At 52.1% G+C, this 22,735-nt stretch overlaps 1 protein-coding gene across 1 annotated transcript; it reads left to right on the top strand.

Moving 5' to 3' along the window:
* Positions 1–385: 385 nt before the first annotated feature.
* On the top strand, positions 386–5,846 carry LOC140492424 (C-reactive protein-like). The gene is made up of 2 exons (XM_072591317.1): positions 386–473; positions 5,275–5,846. Exons 1-2 carry the CDS (start codon positions 386–388, stop codon positions 5,844–5,846), a joined length of 660 nt encoding a protein of 219 aa, XP_072447418.1.
* Positions 5,847–22,735: the final 16,889 nt, after the last annotated feature.

Below are 22,735 nucleotides of genomic sequence, written 5' to 3' on the forward strand. Positions count from 1 at the left end.
ACCCAATCGATCAAGATCCCATTGTCATCTGAGGTAACCTTCTTCACTGTCCATTGCACCTCCAGTTTTGGTGTCCATCTGCAAATTCATGAACTATGCCTCCTATATTCTCATCTAAATCATTGACATACATGACATACAATGGGCCGAACAGCCTGCTGCTCTCCCTTGTGCTCCTGAGAAATGGGATAGCCCCCCTGGTGTCATCCGCCACGATGACACTTGACAGTATATACAGTCTACCCACTGAAACAATGGATGGGTGGGACGTGTGGTCTGTTGGGTGGCTGGGGTCGATCGGAAAGTTCCAGCAACCCGTCTGTCGAGTGTAGGTTCTCTTCTGCCGTCCTGAATGCATTGTGCTCTCCATTGTAGATACACAAACATGGCGGCCGTTATCACTGTAGCGCTGCTGACAATGACTGTCCCTGCGGCGATGAGCAATGAGTACTTACCTCCAGCACTGGAGGCCGGTTAGGTGGGTCTGTGTCTGGGTTCGAGTGCGACGTTGGGAGTGGGGTGGAGGGCGAGAGGCTGGAATCTTCCTCTGAACCGGGGTCTCAATTTCGAGAGACCGGGAGAGGGAGTTCTGAGTCACTGGTGGCACCTCTCTAATGCCACTCCCTGCTCTGACTGGGATTGCAAAGTCAGGAAGAGATGGAGACGCACTGGAAAATTTTAATAGTTGGGTCAAGGGCTGTTTGAAATGTATCATCCCTCTCAGTTTGTTCCCACATCTATCAAAGACACTGGCTGTCCCCATCAAACATGCAAAATATGGGCAGAGGGTACGTACACCCATTAATATTTGGGTGCTACCCATTGGTTGCCTGCCCCTGTACCCATCTCACTCTCATTCCCTATCCCTTGCACCTGCTCCACTGCCATTCCTTTTCCCTCCCCTCTTCCCATCAATCCCTGATTCCCTTCCCAGATGTCGTCTTTCTTTCACTGGGATGTGGGTGGCGTTGGCTGGGCCTGTCCCTAGTTGCCCTCTTGAGAAGGTGGGGGTGGGCTGCCTTCTTGAGCCGCTGCAGTCCCGTGTGGTGAAGGGACACCCATACCGCACCGTTACGGATTCAGACCCAGTGACACTGAAGGAAAGGCCGATATATGTCCAAGTTGGTGAGGGGCTCGGAGGGGAACTTGCAGGGGGTGGTGTTCCCATGTATCTGCTGCCCTTGTCCTCCTAGATGGTAGAGGTCATGGGTTTGGAAGGAGCTGCTGGAGGAGGCTTGATGAGTTGCTGCAGTGCATCTTGTCAATGGTACACACTGCTGTGACTGAGCTTTGGTGGGGCGGGGGGGGGGGGGGTGGTGGGGGGAAGGGGGGTGTGGCGGGGGGAGTGGATGTGGTGCCAATCTGGGGGACTACTTTGTCCTGGATGGTCATGGAGATGTACAACAGAGCCTTCGGTCCACTTTATCCATGCCAACCAGATATCCAAAATTTATCTAGTCCCATTTGCCAGCACTTGGCCCAGATCCCTCTAAACCCTTCCTATCCATAGACCCATCCAGATGCCTTTTAAATGTCATCGTTGTACCCGCCTCCACCACTTCCTCTGGCAGCTCATTCCATACACACACCACCCTCTGTGTGAAAACATTGCCCCTTCGGTCCTTTTTAAATCTTTCTCTCTCACTTTAAACCAAAACCTCCTGTTTTGGACTCCCCTACCCTGGGAAAAGACCTTGGCTATTTATCCTGTCCATGCCCCTCATGATTTAATAAACCCCAATAAGGTTACCCCTCAGTCTCTGACGCTCCAGGGAAAACAGCTCCAGCCTATTTAGCCTCATCCATCTCTCTCAAACCCTCCCACCCCAGCAACATCTGTGCAAATCTTTTCTGAACCCTTTCAAGTTTCACAACATCTTTCCGACAGCAGGGAAGACCAGAATCGAATGCAGTTTTCCAAAAGTAGCCTAACCAATGTCCTGTGCAGCCACAATGTGACCTCCCAACTCAACGCACTGACAATGAAAGCCAGCGTACCAAACGTCATCTTCACTATCCTGTCCACCTGGTGTTTGAGCTTCTTGAGTGTTATTGGAGCTGCCCCATCCAAGACAAGTGGGGAGTATTCCCTCACACCCCTGACCTATGCCTTGTTGATGGTCAGACAGGCTTTGGGGGGGGGGGGGGGGGGGGGGGGAGGGAGTCAGGAGGTGAGTGAGATTCCCAGGTCTCTTGTAGCCGCTGTGGTCAGTTTCTGGCCAATGGTAGCACCCAGGGTGTTGATTATGGCAGTGGAATCCGGGATGGTTATACTATTGAGTGTCATAGGGCCAGGGTTGAGTTTACTCTTGCTGGGAAGAGTATATTGCCTGCCACGTATGTGCCTGGCACCATCTTTACAGATTCAACACTATTCCACATCGATATGGAGCGGTCAGTATTCCATAGGAGTGCAGTGCTGCATTATGTTATGACATTGTCCCAGTGAGGGAGAGAGAAAAGCCATAGTTACTAAAGGGCTGCAGCATCCTACGGGCACACTCTGTCCCGGACTTCCAAAAATGCACAACACCGTCCAGATTGGCTTCATCATCCAATCCCGATGTTCTGAGGGTGCTCCTCATTCATCTCCAAGGGACACAGAGACAGACACCCTTTCTACAACAATTAAACACTTGAAGACCCTCCCTAGTAATTACTCCAATGATTCCTTACCTGATTTCTGAATGACCAGTCCAGACTTTATAATTCCTCACAGCAGTTTTATATCCCAAACAAAAAACTGAAGAATTTATTAAAAGCTGTAGCAGAGGAGAAATGAAACCGCAAGGGTAAGCTGGCTAATAGAGGGCAGCACGGTGGCACAGTTGTTAGCGCTGCTGCCTCACAATGCCAGTGACCCGGGTTCAATTCCCACCTCAGGCAACTGTCTGTGTGGAGTTTGCACGTTCTCCCCGTGTTTGCGTGGGTTTCCTCCGGGTGCTCTGGTTTCCTCTCACAGTCCAAAAATGTGCAGGTTATGTGAATTGTCCATGTTAAATTACCTGTCGTGTTAGCTGAAGAGGTAAATGTAGGGGAATGGGTCTGGATGGGTTGCTCTTCAGAGGATCTGTGTGGACTTGTTGGGCCGAAGGGCCTCTTTCCACACTGTAAGTAATCTAATCTAATCTAATCTAATAGATATGGTTTAAATCTATTTGCACACCCCATTCATGCGAAAGACAGACAAAGAAACACAATTAAGGAACACATTTACTTAAAGAGAATTGCCAACTTACTTAAATAGTTTTCAGGATGTATTATTTCACCAACAGATTAGACACTGAGCTTTCAAATCTCCATGCTGAGTTCACAGCAACCAAAAACCATCGCCCACAAAACTTAATAAAAAAACACCTTTAATTCTGGTTCTGCCTCAGAGACTGATCAAATCATCCCGAGACCTTAATTATCATGCAGCAACTGGATGTACAGTGTCTTCCATACTTGCCGGAACCAATTCTCGGATACTGAGCTCATTCATGGCCAACCTCTGCTATCTGTTTGAACACAATGCACTCCCTAGGGGTCACTGTGACTGTCAGAACCACTTTAATCAGGAATTAGCCACAGGATTTAGCCTCACAAGTGAACAATAGTGTGGCCTTTTCATTTCCAAGCCATTTCTTCCTGTCATTTCCAGCTCACAGTGCAAGACTGAGTAAAATATAAACATAATGAAAACTCCGCAAGAGTTTGAACAATGGCAATGAAGGATAAGTTCTCTCACCAGTTCAATAGGTCCATTCTATGGGATTAAACCTCAGAGAGAAGCGACAAACATTACCAGGGCTTTGGTCATTAATTTCCATCAGCTTGGTCTGCTCACAAATGTCTTCTTTCTTGGAGTCATCAAGTTATAGAGTCACAGAAATAGATCCTTCGGTCCAACTCATCCATGCCAACTAGATATCCCAACCTAATCTAGTCCTATTTGCCAGCACCGGGCCCATATCCCTCCAAACCCTTCCTATTCACATACCCATCCAGATGCCTTTTAAATGCTGTAATTGTATCAGCCTCCACCACTTACTCTGATAGTTCATTCCATACATGCTCTACCCACTGCATGAAAAAGTTGCCCCTTAGGTCCCTTTTAAATTTTTTCCCTCTCACCCTAGTTCTGGACTCCCCCACCCCAGGAAAAGACCTTGTCTGTTTATCCTATCCATGTTCCTCATGATTTTATAAACCTCTATGCGGTCACCCCTCAGCCTCTGACGGTCCAGGGAAAACAACACCAGACTATTCAGTCTCCCCCTATAGCTCAAATCTTCCAACCCTGGCAACATCCTTGTAAATGTTTTCTGAAACATTTCAAGTTTCATAACATCCTTCTGATAGGAAGGAGACCAAGATTGCATGCAATATTCCAAAAGTGGCCTGACCAATGTCCTCATAGAGTCATACAGCACAGAAGTAGACCCTTCGTTCCGACCAATCCATGGGACTATAATCCCAAATTAAACTCATCCCCCCTGCCTGCTCCTGGCCCATATCCCTCCAAACCTTTCCTGTTCATGAACTTTTAAAAAACATTTCGATATGTTGTGACTTTACCCACATTCACCGCTTCCTCTGGAAGTTCATTCCACACACAAAACACGCTCTGTGTAAACGATTTGCCCCTCATGTCTTTTTTTAATCTCTGTCCTTTCACCTTAAAAATGTACCCCTAGTCTTGAAATCTTACATCCGAAGGAAAAAAAACTACCATTAGCCCTATCTATACACCCCATTATTTTATAAACCTCTATCAGGTTGCCTCTCAATCTCCTCCGCTCAAGTGAAAAAGGTCCCAGCCTATCCAGCCTTCCTTTGTAAGTCAAACCTTCCATAACCGGCAACATCCTGGTAAATCTCTCCTGAATCCTCTCCAGCTTAATAACATCCTTCATACAACTGGAGGACCCGAACTGGACACGGTATTCCAAAAGAGATCTCACCATTATCCTGAACAACCTCAACGTGACTTCCCAACTCCTGTACTCAATGGACTGAGCAATAAAGGCAAGTGTGGTAAACCAGCCGGTATATATGTGACACAAAATTCAACCAATTACGTTCCTGAACCTCGAGGCCTCTCTGTTCTACAACATTATCCAAGGCCCGACTATTAATTGCATCAGCCCTACCCTCGTTTGTTTTTTGCATTTACCAGGTTGAACTCCATCTGCCATTTTTCAGCCCATTTGATCAAGAACCCTTTGAAATTGTGGAAAAGCTTCTTCACTGTCCACTCTGCCACCAAATTCTTCTTCTTTCCTCTTCCAGCTGGGCTCTGGCAGTTTTCCGCAGTGTTCCCCAACAGGTCGGATGTGAATCACGTGACGTTGCTCCCGCTGCGGGATTTGCCTCTGGATGCCCTGACGCTGTGCATGCGCCTGGCCTCCGAGGATTTGGACAGGGACGTCATCTTGTTCTCCTACGCGGGGCAGGGCAGTCCGAACGAACTGCACGTCTGGCTCGAGGTGGGCGGGAGATACTACTTCTACATACGGGACCACGTCGCCTACTTCAAGCTCCCGCCTCTGGATGCCATCCTGCGACACCTCCGCTTCACATGGGAGTCGGACACAGGAGCCACCACTGTCTGGATGGATGGACAGCCGTCCCGGAAGAAGGTCATGGCCCGGGGTCAGGCCGTGCGCATTCCGGTCGTCATCATGATCGGCCAGGGCCAGGATGCGGTGGGAGGCAGCTTTGAAGCTGAGCAATCCTTCGTCGGCGTTCATTTAAAATGGGGATTGTCCAGGTCAACGTGTCACACTGTAATGCACCCTCCTGCCAGCAGCAGTGCTGTAGCCCCTCTGCTGAGAGATGGAAAAGCATGTGTCTTGCTGTAATTACACCCTCCTGTCAGTGGCAGTGCTGCAGTCCCTCTGCTGAGCAGTCAAAAACACATAAGCTGTAATTACATCTTCCTGTCAGCGGCGGTGCTGCAGCCTCTCTGCTGGCAGCTGCAAAACCAGAGGGGATGCCACTGGTAGGAGGGTGTGAATACCACGTGACATGTTTACATGGAGCATTCTTCTGGTAAACACATCGCACTGTAATTACACCCTCCTGCCAGCGGCAGTGCTGCAGCTCCTCTGCTCTGCACCTCCTCCGCCAGTCCTGTTCAGCAATTCCTCTCTCCGTTCAAGACTACTTCCTCACGTTCCAACATTTATGGACGTGGAAATGCTTCAAAATGAAAAATGTGTATGTCAACATTTGGTGTCACGCAATGGGCTATTCATACAACCACTGAGCCATTATCCAGCCAGGGTCTATCAATCTACCTTACCATTTCTTTTCCATCGAAAATTTCAATTCCAAGCCTGCGACCCAATAGCAATCAGCAATATCTGGGCGGTTGGGTAATGATCTATCTAATTCCCACACAGACCCTGCAGTTGGTATCATGCAGAAACTTTTGGAGATCTTGGATTTCAGCCTCTGGAGTGCCCAGGGGACCATTTCATTCTCAACACCTCATCTCCTAATACTCTTCAGTAGCTTTGGTTTGTGTCGAGTCCTCCCACTTCCTGACGCAAACACCGCCGTCTAACTTGAACAACTTACAGTTAAAAATCACAAACACCAGGTTATAGTCCAACAGGTTTATTAGACATGAATTTTTAGCACAAGATAACAGTGTCATGCAACTGATACGATATATTGAACAAATCTAGATTGCTGTTAAGTCTTTCATTAGATTAGATTACTTACAGTGTGGAAACAGGCCCTTCGGCCCAACACGTCCACACCGCCCCGCCGAAGCGCAACCTACCCATACCCCTACATTTACCCCTTACCTAACACTACGGGCAATTTAGCATGGCCAATTCACCTGACGTGCACATCTTTGGACTGTGGGAGGAAACCGGAGCACCCGGAGGAAACCCACGCAGACACGGGGAGAACGTGCAAACTCCACACAGTTAGTCGCCTGAGGCGGGAATTGAACCCGGATCATCTTTTAGAATGGGTTGCAAGCTTTGATTCATTAATATTTAAATCCCAGAACTTCTTCCAAGTCATATTCCAAAGATAACTTAAGGTTTTACAAAAAAGGTGACATCTCAACTCAGACAGCTCAGAACGATCAGCGCTCCAAAGGCTAGTGCTTCCAAATGAACCTGTTGGACTATAACCTGGTGTTGTGTGATTTTTAACTTTGCCCACCCCAGTCCAATACTGGCTCCCCTTTGTCACCTTACAGTTAATCCATCTCCCATCACTTTAGAGCCTTCAATCCCTAGAAACAATATCTTGTGTTCAAAATGTTCCATTCCTGCAACACTTCAAGCATAAAGTCATAGTCATGGATTCACATGGTACAAAACAGACCATGCCAATCATACTCCCAAATTAAACTAGTCCTGCGCTCGGCCCATATCTCTCCAAACGTTTCTTATTCATGTACCTATGCAAGTACCTTTCAAATGTAACAATTGCATTGGCATTCACCACTTCCTCTGGAAGTTCATTCCACTCACGAACAACTCTCTATGTAAACAAATTGCTCCTCATGGCCTTTTTAAATCTTACACTTGTTACCTTAAAATTCCACACTGACAACATCTCAGATGGCCTCCTATTTCCAGGACCACAATTTCCCTGCCCACATGATCAATAATGCCCTCCAGTGCATCTCCTCCACTTACCGCACCTCTGCACTTGAACCCCACCCCTGCAACTGCCACAAGGACAGAACACCCCGGTCCTCACCTTTCACCCCACCAACCTTCGGATACATGGCATTATCTTCCGCCATTTCCTCCACCTGCAACCGGACTCTACCACCAGGGATATATTTCCCTCCCCACCCCTATCAGTGTTCCACAGCGACCTTTCCCTCTGCGACTCCTTCGTTAGGTCCACATCCTCCACCAACCCACCCTCCACACCCGGCACCTTTCCTTGCCACCGCAAGAGGTGTAAAACCTGCGTCCACACCTCCCTGCTCACCCCCATCCAAGGCCCCAAAGGATCCTTCCACATCCAGCAGAGATTTTCCTGCACATCCAATCACCTCATCTAATGTGTCTGTTGCTCCTGATGTGGTCTTCTCCACATCAGGGAAATAGGGTGCCAACTCGCACTACATTTCAGAGAACATCTCTGGGACACATGCACCAAATAAACCCCTCATCCTGTGGCTGACCACTTCAACTCCCCCTCCCACTCCACCAAGGACATGCAAGTCCTGGGCCTTCTACACCACCAAACTCTAGTCATCCAATGCCTGGAGGAAGAACGCTTCATCTTCCACCTTGGGACCTTCCAACCACACAGCATCAACAACAACTTCACCAGTTTCCTTATCTACTCCCCCCCCCCCCCCATTTTATCCCAGATCCAACCCTCCACCTCAGCACTGCCCTCTTGACCTGTCCATCTTCCTTCCCACCTATCCATTCCACCCACCGCTCCAACCTATCATAATCACACCCCACCTGGATCCATCTATCACCTCCTCAGCTACTCTTTCCCCAAGCCCACCCCCATCCTGCTGTTTATCTCTCAGCCCCCTATCCCAACCACATTCAGGATGAAGAGCTTATGTCCGAAACATCGATTCTCCTGCTCCTCGGGTGCTGCCTGACCTGCTGTGCTTTTCCAGTGCCGCACTTTTTGACTCTGACTCTCCAGCATCTGCAGTCCTCACTTTCTCTCAGTCCCTGTAAACCTGAAAAATATGCCCCCCCCCCCCCCCCCCCCCCCCCCCGGTCTCAAAATCCCCCACCCAAGGGAAAAGACACCTGCCATTCACATTATCTGTGCCCCTCATGATTTTATAAACCTCTGTCATTGAACATAGAACATAGAACATTCCAATGCAGGATAGGTCCTTTGGCCCTCGATGTTGCACCGACCTGTGGAACTAATCTGAAGCCCACCTGTCCTACACTATTTCATTATCATCCATATGTTTCTCCAATGACCATTTAAATGTCCTTAAAGTTGGCGAGTCTACTACTGTTGCAGGCAGTGTGTTCCACACCTTTACTACTCTCTAAGTAAAGAAACTACCTCTGACACCTGTCCTATCTCTATCACCCCTCAAAAATATATGTCGCCTCTCAATGTCGCCTCCCAACCTCCTACACTCCAATGAACAAAGCCCCAGCCTATCCAGCCTCTGCCTGGAATTCAAGCCCTCCATTCCTGGCAAATTCCTGGTAAATTTCTTCTGAACCCTCTCCACCTTTCCATAACAGGGCAATCAGAACTGGAGACAGTATTTCAGAAGAGGCCTCACCAATGTCCTGCGCAACCTCAATATGACGAGCCAACTCCGATACTCAAAGGTCTGAGCTGTGAAGGCAAGCATGCTAAATGCCTCTTAACCCCCCTGTCTACATGTGACACAAACTTCAAAGAATTATATACTTTGACTCCTAGCTCTCTCTGTTCTACAAACACTCTCCAAGTCCTGAATTTTATTTGCCCTCGCTCGCTTTACCAAAATGCAAAATCTTGCATTTATCCAAATTAAACTCTATCTGCCCTTCTTCAAAATTATTTCAAAATTAATCTCGTGTAAGTAAACGAATACAACCAGACAAGTCTACCCAATGCCAGGTATCTCATTGAAACTGCATTGTACCCTCTCTGTAAAAACAATCCTAAAACATTGTGGATGTTGGATGTCAGAAACAAAAACAGAAATTGCTGGAGAAAATCAGCAGGGTCTGGTAGCATCTGTGAAGAGAGAAAGAGGATCAGAGAGAGAGAAACAGAATCAACATTTCAGGTCCTGGTGAGCCTTCCTTGGAACTGATTGCATCTGAGATTCATGTTGCTTACCACTTTAACACACATCCCCGTGTCCCTGGCTCACATCTCTGCCTCAGGCTTCCTGCAGTGAAACTCAGCAAGCTGGAAGAACACTTCATTTTCCGCTTGGTGGACCCTGCAGCTTTCAGGATTCAATGTCAAGTTCAATAATTTCAAGGTCTGTGCACCTTTTCCGATGTTCTTACGCCAACCTTCGCATACCAGGCCTTGTCATCGCAAGGACTGCTACCACACACAATCCCATTGTCAGCCACTAAAGGTCTCCATTAGTAGCTACTGACTCTCCCAGGCTGACCATTATTTACTCCTTTGTCTGTCCAATTGTTTTCTTTCTCTCTCTCTCTCTCTCTCTCACTCTCCACCTCCACCAATCATGTTTTCCTCCCCCCACCCTATCTTAAGTGTATATACAAAGAACAAGGAACAATACAGCATTGGAAGAGGTCCGACACATCCATGCCAACCACATCTCCTGAATTAATCTAGCCTCATTTAGACTTATAGAGATGTACGGCACGGAAACAGACCCTTCGGTCTAACTCGTCCATGCTGATCAGATGTCCTCATTTACTCTAGCCCCATTTGCCAGCACTTGGCCCATATCCACCTAAACCCTTCCTATTCATATACCCACCCAGATGCCTTTTAGATATTGTCATTCTACCAGCCTCTACCACTTCCTCTGGCAGCTCATTCCATACATGCACCACCCTCTGTGTGAAAATGTTGCCCCTTAGGTCCTTTTTAAATCTTTCCCCTCTCACCTCAAACCTATGTCCTCTAGTTTTGAACTCACCAATGCTTGGGGAAAAAGACTTTGTCTATTTACCCTAACCATGCCCCTCATGATTTTATAAACCTCTATAAACTCACCCTTCAGCCTCCGACGCTCCACGGAAAACAGCCCCAGCCTATTCAATCTCACTCTGCAGCTCAAATCCTCCAACACTGACAACATCCTTGTCGATCTTTTCTGCACCCTTTCAAATTAAACAACTTTCCAATAGCAGGGAGACCAGAATTGAATGCAGTATTCCAAAAGTGGCTTCACCGAATGTCCTGCACAGCCACAACATGACCTAACTCCTGTACTCAATACTCTGACCAATAAAGGAAAGCATAACAAACGCCTTCTTTACTATTCTATCTACCTGCGACTCCACTTTCAAGGAGCTATGAACCTGCACTCCAAGGTCTCTTTGTTCAGCAACACTCCCTCGGACCTGACCACTAAGTGTACAAGTCCTGTTCTGATTTGCCTTCCCAAAATACAGCACCTTGCATTTATCTAAATTCAACATCGTCTTCCACTCCTCGACTCATCTGACTCTTTCTGTGACACTTTGTCCGAAAATATGCTCCAGTGTTGTAGAGATATTCCAGTCGTGGGTTTGTAACATCCAGATGTAATTCCAGCTGGAATACCTCCCTTACCTCGCTCATATTCTTACGATGAATCCCAAAAATCTCAAAACTCAAGAGATTCTCCTTCTACCGAAACAGTCGTGCCCTCTGAGAATCCTCAACATACTGCTGACCCTACTGTCAGCACTACTCCATGTTGCTTATGACATTTAAACAGAAACATGGGAAAAAGGAACTCCAGTGAGTGGGGAGGCACGGCATCTCAGTGGCTATTACTGCTGCCTCACAGCACCAGGGACCCGGGTTCAATTTCAGCCTCAGGCGACTATCTGTGTGGAGTTTGCACATTCTCCACGCGTCTGTGCGGGTTTCCTCTGGGTGCTCTGGTTTCCTCCTGCAGTCCAAAGATGTGCGAGTTAGGGCGGATTGGCCGTGCTAAATTGTCCTGTAGTGTCCAGGGATGTGCAGGTTAAGGTGGATTGGCCATGCTAAATTATCCCATAATGCCCAGGGATATGCAGGTTAGGGTGGATTGGCCGTGCTAAATTGTCCCATAGTGTCTAGGGTTGTGCAGGTTAGGGTGGATTGGCCGTGCTGAATTGTCCCATAGCATCCAGGGATGTGCAGGTTAGGGTCGATTGGCCATGCTAAATTGTCCCATAGTGCCCAGGGACATGCAGGTTGGGGAGGATTGGCTATGCTAAATTGTTATGTAGTGCCCAGGGATGTGCAGGTTAGGGTGGATTGGCCGTGCTAAATTGTCTCATAGTGTCCAGGAATGTGCAGGTTAGGTTGGATTAGCCATGCTAAATTGTCTCACAGTGTCCAGGGATAGTGCACTTATTAGAGATAAATGTAGAATAATGGGGAATGGATTTGGGTGACATACTGTTCGGAGGGTCGGTATGGACTTGTTGGGACAAAGGGTCTGTTTCCACACCATATGACTTCGAAATCATGCGTTTTTTTTCAAAATGCGTATCACTCAGAGCAGCCATCCATCAAAGCTGAAAATGTTTTGCTGGAAAAGCGCAGCAGGTCAGGTAGCATCCAAGGAGCAGGAGAATCGACGTTTCGGGCATGAGCCCTTCTTCAGGAATTCTTCAGGTTTCCTGAAGAAGGGCTCATGCCTGAAACGTCGATTCTCCTGCTCCTTGGATGCTGCCTGACCTGTTGCGCTTTTCCAGCAACACATTTTCAGCTCTGATCTCCAGCATCTGCAGTCCTCACTTTCTCCTCAGCTGTCCATCAGGAACTGCATCCAAAATGATAGCAGAGACTGAGCACCTTCTGAGTGTTCACACATCAGCACATTCAGAGTGTTAGCACAGATAGAAAAAGAGAGGCAGTGTCAACTGGAAGTCAACTGAGGTATTGCATTTTGGTAAAACCAACAAGGGCAAGACATATACCATTAAAAGTAGGGCCCTGGGTAGTGTTGGAGAACAGGGAGACCTCGGGATTCAAGCGCATAATCCTTTGACATTTGTGTCACAGGGTGGTGAAGATATTTAGCACACTTGCCTTCGTTACTCAGACCTTTGAGTAGAGGAGTTGGGACGTCATGTTGAGGTTGTACAGGATGTTGGTGAGGCCTCTTCTGCAGCACTGTGTCCAGTTCTGATCACCCTGTTATAGGAAGGATGTTATTAAGCTAGAGAGGGTTCAGAATAGATGTTGCCAGGAGTGGAGGGTTTGAGTTATAATTAGACGGCTGAATAAGCTGGGACTTTTTTCCGCGGAGGGGTGACCTTATAGAGGTTTATAAAATCATGACGGGTATCGATCAGGTGAAGAGCGGGAGTCGTTTCCTCAAGTTGGTTGATTTAAAGGCGAGGGGGCATCTTTTTATGTGAGAAGAGAGAGATTTAAAGGTGTATTTTGTCTGGTTCTGTTCACCTGCTTACAGGAGGGATATTATTAAACTGGAGACAATTCGGAAACAATTTACTGGAATGTTTCAGGGAATGGAGGGTTAGAGATGTAAGGAGAGGCTCGGACCTTTTTTCCTTGGAGCGTCGGAGGCTGAGGGGTGACCTTATAGAGGTTTATAAACTCATGAAGGGTATAGAACAGGGGAATGGCTTTTCCCCAGGGTGGGGGATTTCACAATTTGGAGGGGGCGCATATTGTTAAAGTGAGAGGAGAAAGAGACAAGGGGTAAGTGTTTTCTTAACTCAGATTGTGGTTCGTGTGTGGAATGGCCTTCCAGAGGAAGTGGTGGATGAGGGTACATTTACAATGTTTATTCACAGATGAGGAAAGGTTTGGAGGTGGGACTAGTTTGGTTTGGGATTATGGTGGGCATGGACTGGTTGGGCCGAAGGGTTCGTTTCCGTGTTGCATTGTTCTGTGACCTGGACTGAGCAAATAGCTAGAAACGAGAAGTCTAAGTGACTCATATACAGGATTTAACTCCAATGTCTGGCCCAAAAGAAGGGATAAACCTGTAGTGTCATGATATTCACCAATAAATCTCCTTAGCCAGAGGATGCTGGAACTAGCTGAAATGTTTGTGGGAAGGAGCCAGGATACATTTTGATTAGATTCTCCACAGTGTGGAAACAGGCCCTTCAGCCCAACCAGTCCACACCGACCCTCTGAAGAGCAACCCACCCAGACCCATTTCCCTCTGACTAATGCAACTAACACTACGGGCAATTTAGCATGACCAATTCACCTGACCTGCACGTCTTTGGACTGTGGGGGGGGAAAGCAGAGCACCCAGAGGAAAACCCATGCAGACACGAAGAGAATGTGCAAACTCCACACAGACAGTCGCCCAAGGCTGGAATTGAACCTGGGACCCTGGTGCTGTGAGGCAGCACCACTAACCACTGAGCCATCCCCATTGAATTCAAATTCCACCATCTGCCCTGGCAGGATTTGAACTCAGGTCTCCAGGCCATTACCTGAGTTTTGGGATTAATAGTCCAATGATAACACCACGCGGTCATCAGCACCCCAACATTTTGCATTGAATTTATTGCCACATGTACCGAGGCACAGTGAAAAGCTCTGTCGTGCTAGCAATCCAGGCAGATCACAGAGTTAAGTAGCATAGATAAGTAAATAATAGGTAAACAGCAGCAAAACCCAAAACACAGGTACAGGTGAATGTTAAGAGTTTGTGAGTCCATTCAGTATTCTAACAACAGTAGGGTCGAAACTGTTATGAAACCAGCTGCTGGGTGTGTTCAGGACATTACAGGAGGAGCTAGCAAAAACCCAATGGAGAAAGGAATTGAAGAACATGTTTAAATGTGAAATAACTCCACATAGACCAGTACACTGTCACCAAGTCACCCTTTATTTCCACATGTACAGTACAGGGACTCTGCTCAGTTAGCTCAGAGCCAGTCCCTACACTGAACAGCAGCTTTGACACTCCTGTTTATTATTTATTTATTTATTTTTCTCTTTTCATTCCCCAGCACCCATGTTGTCCCACACCTGCACAGTGAAAGACAAAGGATGCATAAATCTTTATTCAGTTTCCACCAGCAGAAAGGAAACACCCGAGTGGCCAGTGACAAGCAGTGCCCTTCACATTAAAAGGGCAATGCTGTGTGATCAAACAGTGAAGGGGAGGGCAGGGGTTAAATCAAAATAGAGTTGGAGGGGGAAATAATACACTCCACTCCCTGCGGCGCCCACCTCTCCCTGAACAACTCCAGGGTGTTAGTGGAGACCACGTGCTCCTTCTCCAGGGAGACCCGGGCTCTAACATAACCGCGGAAGAGGGGCAGGCAGTCAGCCCTAATGACCCCCTCCATGGCCTGCTGCCTGGACCTGTTTATGGCCAGTTTGGCCAGGCCCAGGAGCAGACCCACGACCTCCGTACCGGGTGCCCGAAGGTCAGGAGCGTGGGACTGAAGTGCAACCAAAAAAACAGAGGAGGAGATTTAAGAAAATCAAAAAAGGGAGTGCAAAATGCCCACACCCAATATATACATGGTCCACGGACTCCCAGCCCAACTGCTTGTTCTGTGGCGCTGGGAAGTCCATGAACCACCGCAATCTGCAGTTGCAGGGGACCGCTGCGTGCAGCGCCCTCCACCTCAGATCCCCGAGAGAAAGGGGGAGGACTCCCACATAGAGAGCCCTCCACTGGGGATCCCCACTGCCCGGTGGCAAATGGACACACCAGCCGGAGGGTGGATGAGGGAGAAGAGGTGGACGGCGTACAGCAGCAGTCGATACAGGGCCTGCCTTTTAATTTTGTCCCTTTTAAAAAGGGCATAAAAATTCCGGAGGCGGCTCAGGTTGTGGGGCACAGGCTCCCGCGGGAAGTATGAGACCTTGGGGACAATGTAAAATTCCATCCGTGCTGGGGTGAGCGCAGATGGGATCCCACCGCACACCTGAGCGTCCTCCAACTGGTGCACTACGTCGGGTCCGAGTACCGCCGTTTTAAGGCAGTGGCTACGTACCAGATGTCTACCGCTGCCCTGCTCACGATGTCCTACGGCAGCATCCAACCCGGGCCCCCGGCACCCAGCATGTCCCCGACCCTAGTCACACTCGCCGCCACGGCCCTCCCCTCCGACAGCCACTCGAACCCGCGAGTACGGAGGTGCGGATTCCTGAGCAACGGCTCCCTGACGACAGCCGCTACTCCAGCCGGAGGGTAGGCACGACGCGATTCGACCATGTTCCAGACAGTGATCAGGTCCTGGTAAAAGACAGGCAGCACCTTGAGGGCGACCTCCAAACCGTCACGGTTGACAAACAAGAGCTGCGTGTCGTAGTTGAGGTTACGCACCTGGCGGAAAAAATACGTCGCCAGGGCGCACCACCTAGGAGGAGGCTCGACGTAAAGGTATCGCCACAAGGTCTGAAGGCAGAACGTCGCGACCTGGGTGCGGACGCACACCAGCGACTGACCGCCCTCCTCAATAGGGAGACTCAGAACCTGCGCGGCGATCCAGTGCATCTTTTTGTCCCAGAAGAAGTCGACCACCGTTCTCTGGATGTTATCGACAAAGCCAGGAGGAGGGACCAAAGTGACCAGCCGGTACCACAGCATGGCGGCCACCAGCTGGTTTATGACCAGCACTTGACTCCTGTAAGATAGCCCTCGGAGCAGTCCTGTCCAGCGGCCCAGGCGAGCCGAGACTTTGGCCTCCAGCTCCTGCCAGTTGGCCGGCCAGGATTCCTCAGCCGGGCTGAGGTAGACCCCCAGGTAGAGGAGATGGGTGGTACTCCAGCTGAACCCCCGTAACTCCTCCGGCAGTGAATCCACCCGCCACGGACCGACCAGTAGTCCGGAACATTTGGCCCAGTTGATCCTGGCGGAAGACGCCGCCGAGTACACGGCCTGGCACTCGCGCATCCTCCCCAGGTCAGCCGGGTCGGTGAAAGTGAGGAGTACGTCGTCGGCGTAGGCCGAGAGGACCACCCCCGTGCCTGCGCCGCGCAGAACCAGCCCCGACAACCTCCTCCGCAAGAGGCGCAGGAAAGGCTCCACGCACAGGGAATACAGCTGGCCGGACAGGGGGCAGCCTTGACGCACTCCTCTCCCGAAGCGAAGGGCCGCCGTCAGGGACCCGTTAACTTTAACCAGACACTCTGCGGCGGTGTACAAAAGTCGGATCCGGGCGACGAACCGCGTCCCGAACCCGAACGCCCGCAGAGTCCCGAGCAGGTACTTGTGATCGACCCTGTCGAACGCCTTCTCCTGGTCGAGAGACAGGAAGGCGCTCGGCAGACCAGCCCGTCGACAGAAATGGATCAGGTCCCGGACCAGGTGGACGTTGTCGTGTATCCTCCGGCCCGGGACCGTGTAGGACTGGTCCGGGTGAATCATGTGGGCCAGCACGGAAGCCAGGCGAGAAGACAACACCCTGGCGAAGATTTTGTAGTCCATGCTGAGGAGGGAGACCGGACGCCAGTTCTTTAAGGAACGAAGGTCCCCCTTCTTTGGCAGCAGGACGATGACCGCCCTGCGCCAAGAAAGGGGCAGCTGTCCGGCATTTAGACACTCCCCCAGGACCTGTGCGTAGTCGCTTCCCAGAACGCCCTGAAGAACTCCACAGTCAGCCCATCCAGCCCCGGGGTTTTGCCCCTCGAGAGCCGGTTGAGGGCGCCGGTCAGCTCCTCTAAAGTGACGGGAGCGTCGAGCCTTCCGGCGTCCTCCGGGCTGAGCTGTGGCAGGTCCTCCCACAGAACTCTGCGAGCATCCTCGCTGGACGGATCCGGACAGAACAGAGCCGTGTAATAGTTTCGGACGTGGGCCCTGACGCCCTCCGGATCCGAGACGAGGGACGTCGGCCAGCAGCACAAGGAGCTGCTGACGGGTGCCACGCCTTTTTTCTAGCGAGTAGAAGAAGGGGGAGCCGCGGTCCAGGTCCTGCAGGAGCTGGATCCGCGACCTCACGTACGCGCCCTGAGCCCCGACGAGCTGCAGGTCCCGGAGCGCGGCCTTCTTCTCTTCGTACACCCCGCGCAGGGCCGGGTCCGCGTCGGGCTGACCGAGGCGTGACTCCAGGTCGAGCATCTCCCTCTCCAACTCCACGATCCTGGATTTCCGCCTCTTGGTCGACCCCCTCGCGTACTCCTGACAGAAGACGTGGACGTGAGCCTTGCCCACGTCCCACCATAGCCTCAGGGAGGGGAAGCTTCCCCGGTTCCTTCTCCAGCCGGCCCAGAAACGACGAAACGAGTCCCGGAACCGCTCGTCCTCCAGCAGCAGGTTGTTAAAGTGCCAGTACGCGGAGCCGAGCCTGGCGCCGAACGGAAGGAGTTCTGCCCACACCAGGTGATGGTCCGTGCACGACACCTGCCACGCGGAGGCCTTCGGAAAACAGGAGGCATACGCCCGTGAAACGTACAGGCGGTCGATTCTGGACGCTCCGACCCCAGGCCTCACGAAGGTGAAGGCGATGGAGTCAGGATGGCGATTCCGCCAGACGTCCACCAGGTCGAAGGACTTGACCAAGTCCCCCAACCTCTTCCCCGACGCCCAGCCAGTGCGGGCACCGCCGTGGTCCCTGCCCTCGAGGACGCAGTTAAAATCTCCCCCGAGGACGACGCACTGGTTCTCGTCGATGGAAGCGAGATGAGCGGACACTTCTTCGTAGAAGCTCGCTTGCCTCGGCCCAGCCAGGGGAGCGTATACGTTCACCAAGTGAAGCACCGCGCCCCCCCAGCCGAACCGTCAGGTGAAGCAAACGGCCTGGCACTGGCTCCCTGACCCCCAAGATCTCTGGCTGAAAATGCGGGGCCAACAGGATAGCCACCCCGCTAGATCTGCGGGTGAGGTGACTCATGTAGACCCCCCCCTCGCCACTCCAGGAGCCAGGAGGCTTCGTCTCCCGGGGTGGTGTGGGTTTCTTGCAGGGGGCACACCGCATACCTCCCGTCCCGAAGGACCGAGGGGGTCTGGAATCTGCGCTGTGACTCCCTGCTGCCGTTGATGTTGAGGCTGGCTATAGTCGTCTCCATGTCGGAAGCGTTGTGCAGCCACCGCCAGGACTGTTGAGGCCCCGTATGTACATTTGCTGGGAGGGCAGGGGAGGGGCACAGGGGTGCCCCCGGGAGGTTCCTGGCTCGCTTTGGCTCCTTCGCATTGGGCCCAGGCACCTGGCGGGCGGCGTGGGCCGGCCGGTAGATCCTTCCGGGAGGGCTCCGGCGGTTGGGCGCCGGTTGGGCTCTATCCCGGCGGCCCCGGGTTCCCGGGGCTCCTGGTGGAGGTGGAGGTGGAGGTGGAGGTGGACACCGCTGGCTCGTCCCCTGGAGAGGGGCGGCACCACCGGCGCGCTGCGGGACTATCTCTCCCCTCCAAGGGCCAGCCCCACTTCCCCAGAGAGACAGGGGGGATTTATGGGCCTTTCCCTCCCTGCCCGCCTTGGTGGCCATGGGGCCTGAGGCCCCTCCCCCCAGCCTTTCCCAGAATACGATTGGCTGGGGGAAGGCAGGTGAAGGCGGGCGGGGCAGGGGCCCAGTTCCCTCTCCAGGGCCCGGAGACACGGTCACCGCAGGAGTTTGGGCAGCGGTGGATCCCACCCCCCCCCCACCCCAGGTTCATGGCTGAGTGGGACGGGGCTCAGGTTCAGGGGCCCCCAGGCCAGGTGTTGCAGTGCCAGGGGCGGGGTCAAAGCCCCATGGGTTTCTCTATCGGGGTCGGGGGTAGATGTGGGGTCGGTGGGGCCAGGGTCAGGTATGGGTTTGGGGGTTTGGGGGTCAGGGTTCCCGCGCCGGGGCGACGCTGGCACGGCCATAGGGGCATAGTCGTGCCGGGGCAGGGCAGGTCGTGGGCTGGGTGTCGGGGAAGGGGATAGGGTGGTCTCCCCGTGGGCGGGCTTGACGCAACGCGTCTTCGTCAGCGCCTTCCGGCCGGCTGGAGGATTGGAAGCCTCCGGCTTAGGCTCCGATGCCGGGGCTTGTGGTGTTGACTTTAGGGAAGGGGGAGTGGGTGCGGCGGCACCACCATCAGCCGTTGGCGCGGGCTGGGCAGCCTTCTGGGTGGGGCAGTTTTTCCTAATGTGCCCCACCTCACGGCACAGGTGGCACCGCACGCCGTCCGCCGTCCAGAAGGCGCGGTAGGCCGCACCCTCGTGGAGGAGGGTAAATGAGCCCTCCGTCACCTCCTCCGGGGCCAGGCAAATAAACACCTGGCGTCGGAAGGAGTAGATGTGCCAGAGGGCGGGGTCCTTCAGACCGAGCAGGAGCGGTTGGATCCCTGACCGGATCTCCCCCAAGATGGTGAGGTGGGGAGAAGGAGCTCGCTGGCAATGAAGGGCGGGACGTTGGAGATCACGACCCTCTGGGCCGTAACCTCCAGAGGGTCGACGGGCAAATGTGTCCCGTCCACAGTGAGCCCCCTCTCCACGGCCAGGTGGACCGCTTGCTCGGTCTTCAGGAAGAATACAGCCTTCCCGTACATTCGGGCTGCAGCGACGATGGCCAGTGGGCCGACCACACTAGCCATGGCCTTGCTGCAGGCCTCGATGGTCATGTTGGGGTGGGGATAGGCCTTTACCCCCAGGCGTTTGGTCAGGTGCCTGAAGGGGGTTTGGGTTGCAGCTGGGGTTGGGACAGCCGAGCCTAAGGCAGCGGCTACCCCGGCGTAGGTGCGGCTGGGCCCCGCGACCTTCGGGCTCGCCATACTCTGCTGCTGGACGTTGAGTTTGGCCTCTGGCGGCAGCAGCAGTGGTGGAGATTGCTGGGAGAGTCCCAGGCAGTGACGGTGGAGACCGGCCTCAGTCGACAACAGCGGTGGAGGCAGGCCTCAGGCGATTCCCAGGTAGACCCTCGGTCGCAGTGGTGTGGGGCAGACGTGTTGGGGAGGGTCCCCAAGGCAAGTCCCAGGCAGCCCTAAAATTGAGTCCCAGGCAGCAGCAGCAGTAGTGGTGGTGGTGGAGGTTGTAGGGAGGGGCCCAAGGTAAGTCCCAGGCAGCGGTGGTGGAGGCAGGCCTCAGGCAGCAACAGCAGTGGAGGCAGGCCTCTGGCAAGTCCTGGGCAGTTCCTTGGTTGTAGCAGTGGGGGGCAGGCCTGTTGGGGAGGGTCCCCAAGGCAAGTCCCAGGCAGCGGTGGTGGAGGCAGGCCTCAGGCAGCAGCAGTGGTGGAAAGCAGGCCTCTGGCAAGTCCTGGGCAGGCCCTTGGTCACAGCAGGGGGGGGGGGGGGGGGGGGGGGGTGCAGACCTGTTGGGGAGGGTCCCCAAGGCAAGTCCCAGGCAGCCCCAAAATGGAGTCCCAGGCAGCGGTGGTGGAAAGCAGGCCTCTGGCAAATCCTGGGCAGTTCCTCAGTCACAGCAGTGGTGGGGAGCAGGCCTGTTGGGGAGGGTCCCCAAGGCGAGCCTCAGGCAACAGCAGCAGTGGTGGAGGTCCTGGGGAGGGGCCCCAAGGCAAGTCCCAGGCAGCAGCAGTGAGGCAGGCCCCAAGCAGCAACAGGGATAGTCCCCTTCAAGGAGAGTCCTTGCACGTGCACGCACAGTCATACACTGATTCAATCTCCAAAAGGGGGGAAAACACCCGAGTGGGCAGCGACAAGCACTGCCCTTCACATCAAAGGGCAATGCTGTGTGATCAAAACAATGAAGGGGAGGGCAGGGATTAAATCAAAATAGAATTGGAGGGGGAAATAATACACTCCACTCCCTGCGGCACCCACCTCTCCTTTCCTGATTTTTTTTTGTGATAACACTCCCCTTTTTTTTAGTGCTTATTTTTCCCCAGCACCCATGGTGTGTGTGTGTAGGTGTGAGACACAGTGTGAGACACCAAGTGCACGAATCTTTATTCCATTTCCACCACCAGGATGATAGGAAAACACTCCTGTTTATTTTTTTTTGAGACACAGTGAGAAACATAAGGTGCACGAATCTTTATTCCATTTCCACCACCAGGAAGATAGGAAAACACTCCTGTTTATTTCTGTCAGCCAGGGTTCCCTGATTGGACCATGTTAACAGCCCCCAATCAGGGAACTACTATTCGAGGAGATCTACCTGGCTGGCCTTGTTCCAATCATGACAAAATGGAGAAAGGCTTGCTTCAAATTCTGGGTGGAGCAAGTCTGGAGTCATAGCAACCAAGAGTAAGGAGAAAGCGAGGACTGCAGATGCTGGAGAACAGAGTCGAGAGGGTGGTGCTGGAAAAGCACAGCAGGTCAGGCAGCATCTGAGGAACAGGAGAGTCGACATTTCAGGCCAAAACGTCACTTCTCATGCTCCTCCGATGCTACCTGAACTGCTGTGCTTTTCCAGCACCACACTCTCAACCAGTAATAAGCCCATTGTCCCTGAGCAAGAATATGTTGGCCTTGCAAGTGCTGTGGGGGAGATCTACCAGAATGTTTTGTTTTCTGTTCATGGGACGTACTATCCATTCCTAATTTCTCTGAGGGCAGTGAGGAGTGAGCCATGTTGGCTGTGGACCTGGAGTCACATGAAGGCCAGGCTAGCTAAAGATGGCGGATTTCCCCATTTGGAAATCAAGTGGTCGCCACTAAACCAGCAGTTCAAAATGGCAGTGGGGCAAGGGCAATTAGGTCAGCAAGACAACGGTGTAAAAAAAAACTTGAATAAAGGAGAGAAAAGTGAACAGAAGGAGGCGAGAGACAAAAAAAAGGAAAGAAAAGGTGTTGGAAGGGGGAGGGGAGGATGACTGGCAGAAGAGGGAGAGGTGGAACCAGCTGAATATGAGAAGGGTATTGCACTGTCTGAGGATAATGGCACCCACAAGCAGGTCCATTTGTGGGCACTGGGCAGCAGGGAGAGGTGTTGCAATCCCTCATGGGGTGTGAACAAATTCCTGGACCTGGGCAAGGGTGGGGGCGTACGAACTGTCCCTTATTTGAAGGCATGTATTCTATCTTTAACGGCCCAGCCCACCGTTAAGGGACAACTTGAGTCCTGTATTCCTGGGAATGTCCGGCCTTGGGATGGGTTTGGGTAAATCAAGCAAGCAGCTGAGTTGGCCAAGGTTGACTGGTGACTCAACGACAGATATCTTGCCTTAATCTCACCCCCACCCACCCCACCATGTTAAATTGTTGTAATCTCATGAAGCCCACTCATGTTAAACCCGACACCATTCCCCCACCATCCCCCCTGCATGTCTGGCACATCACCATCTC

The sequence above is a fragment of the Chiloscyllium punctatum genome, chromosome 21 (genome assembly GCF_047496795.1).
Source record: "Chiloscyllium punctatum isolate Juve2018m chromosome 21, sChiPun1.3, whole genome shotgun sequence".
NCBI classification, from domain to species: Eukaryota; Metazoa; Chordata; class Chondrichthyes; order Orectolobiformes; family Hemiscylliidae; genus Chiloscyllium; species Chiloscyllium punctatum.

What these genes read in the sequence shown, in the direction of transcription:
- LOC140492424 (XM_072591317.1), top strand. Translation starts at nt 386, where the DNA reads ATGGCGGCCGTTATCACTGTAGCGCTGCTGACAATGACTGTCCCTGCG. An exon ending in ACCTCCAGCACTGGAGGCCG is followed by an intron (nt 474 to 5,274) that starts GTTAGGTGGGTC and finishes TTCCTCTTCCAG; the next exon opens with CTGGGCTCTGGCAGTTTTCC.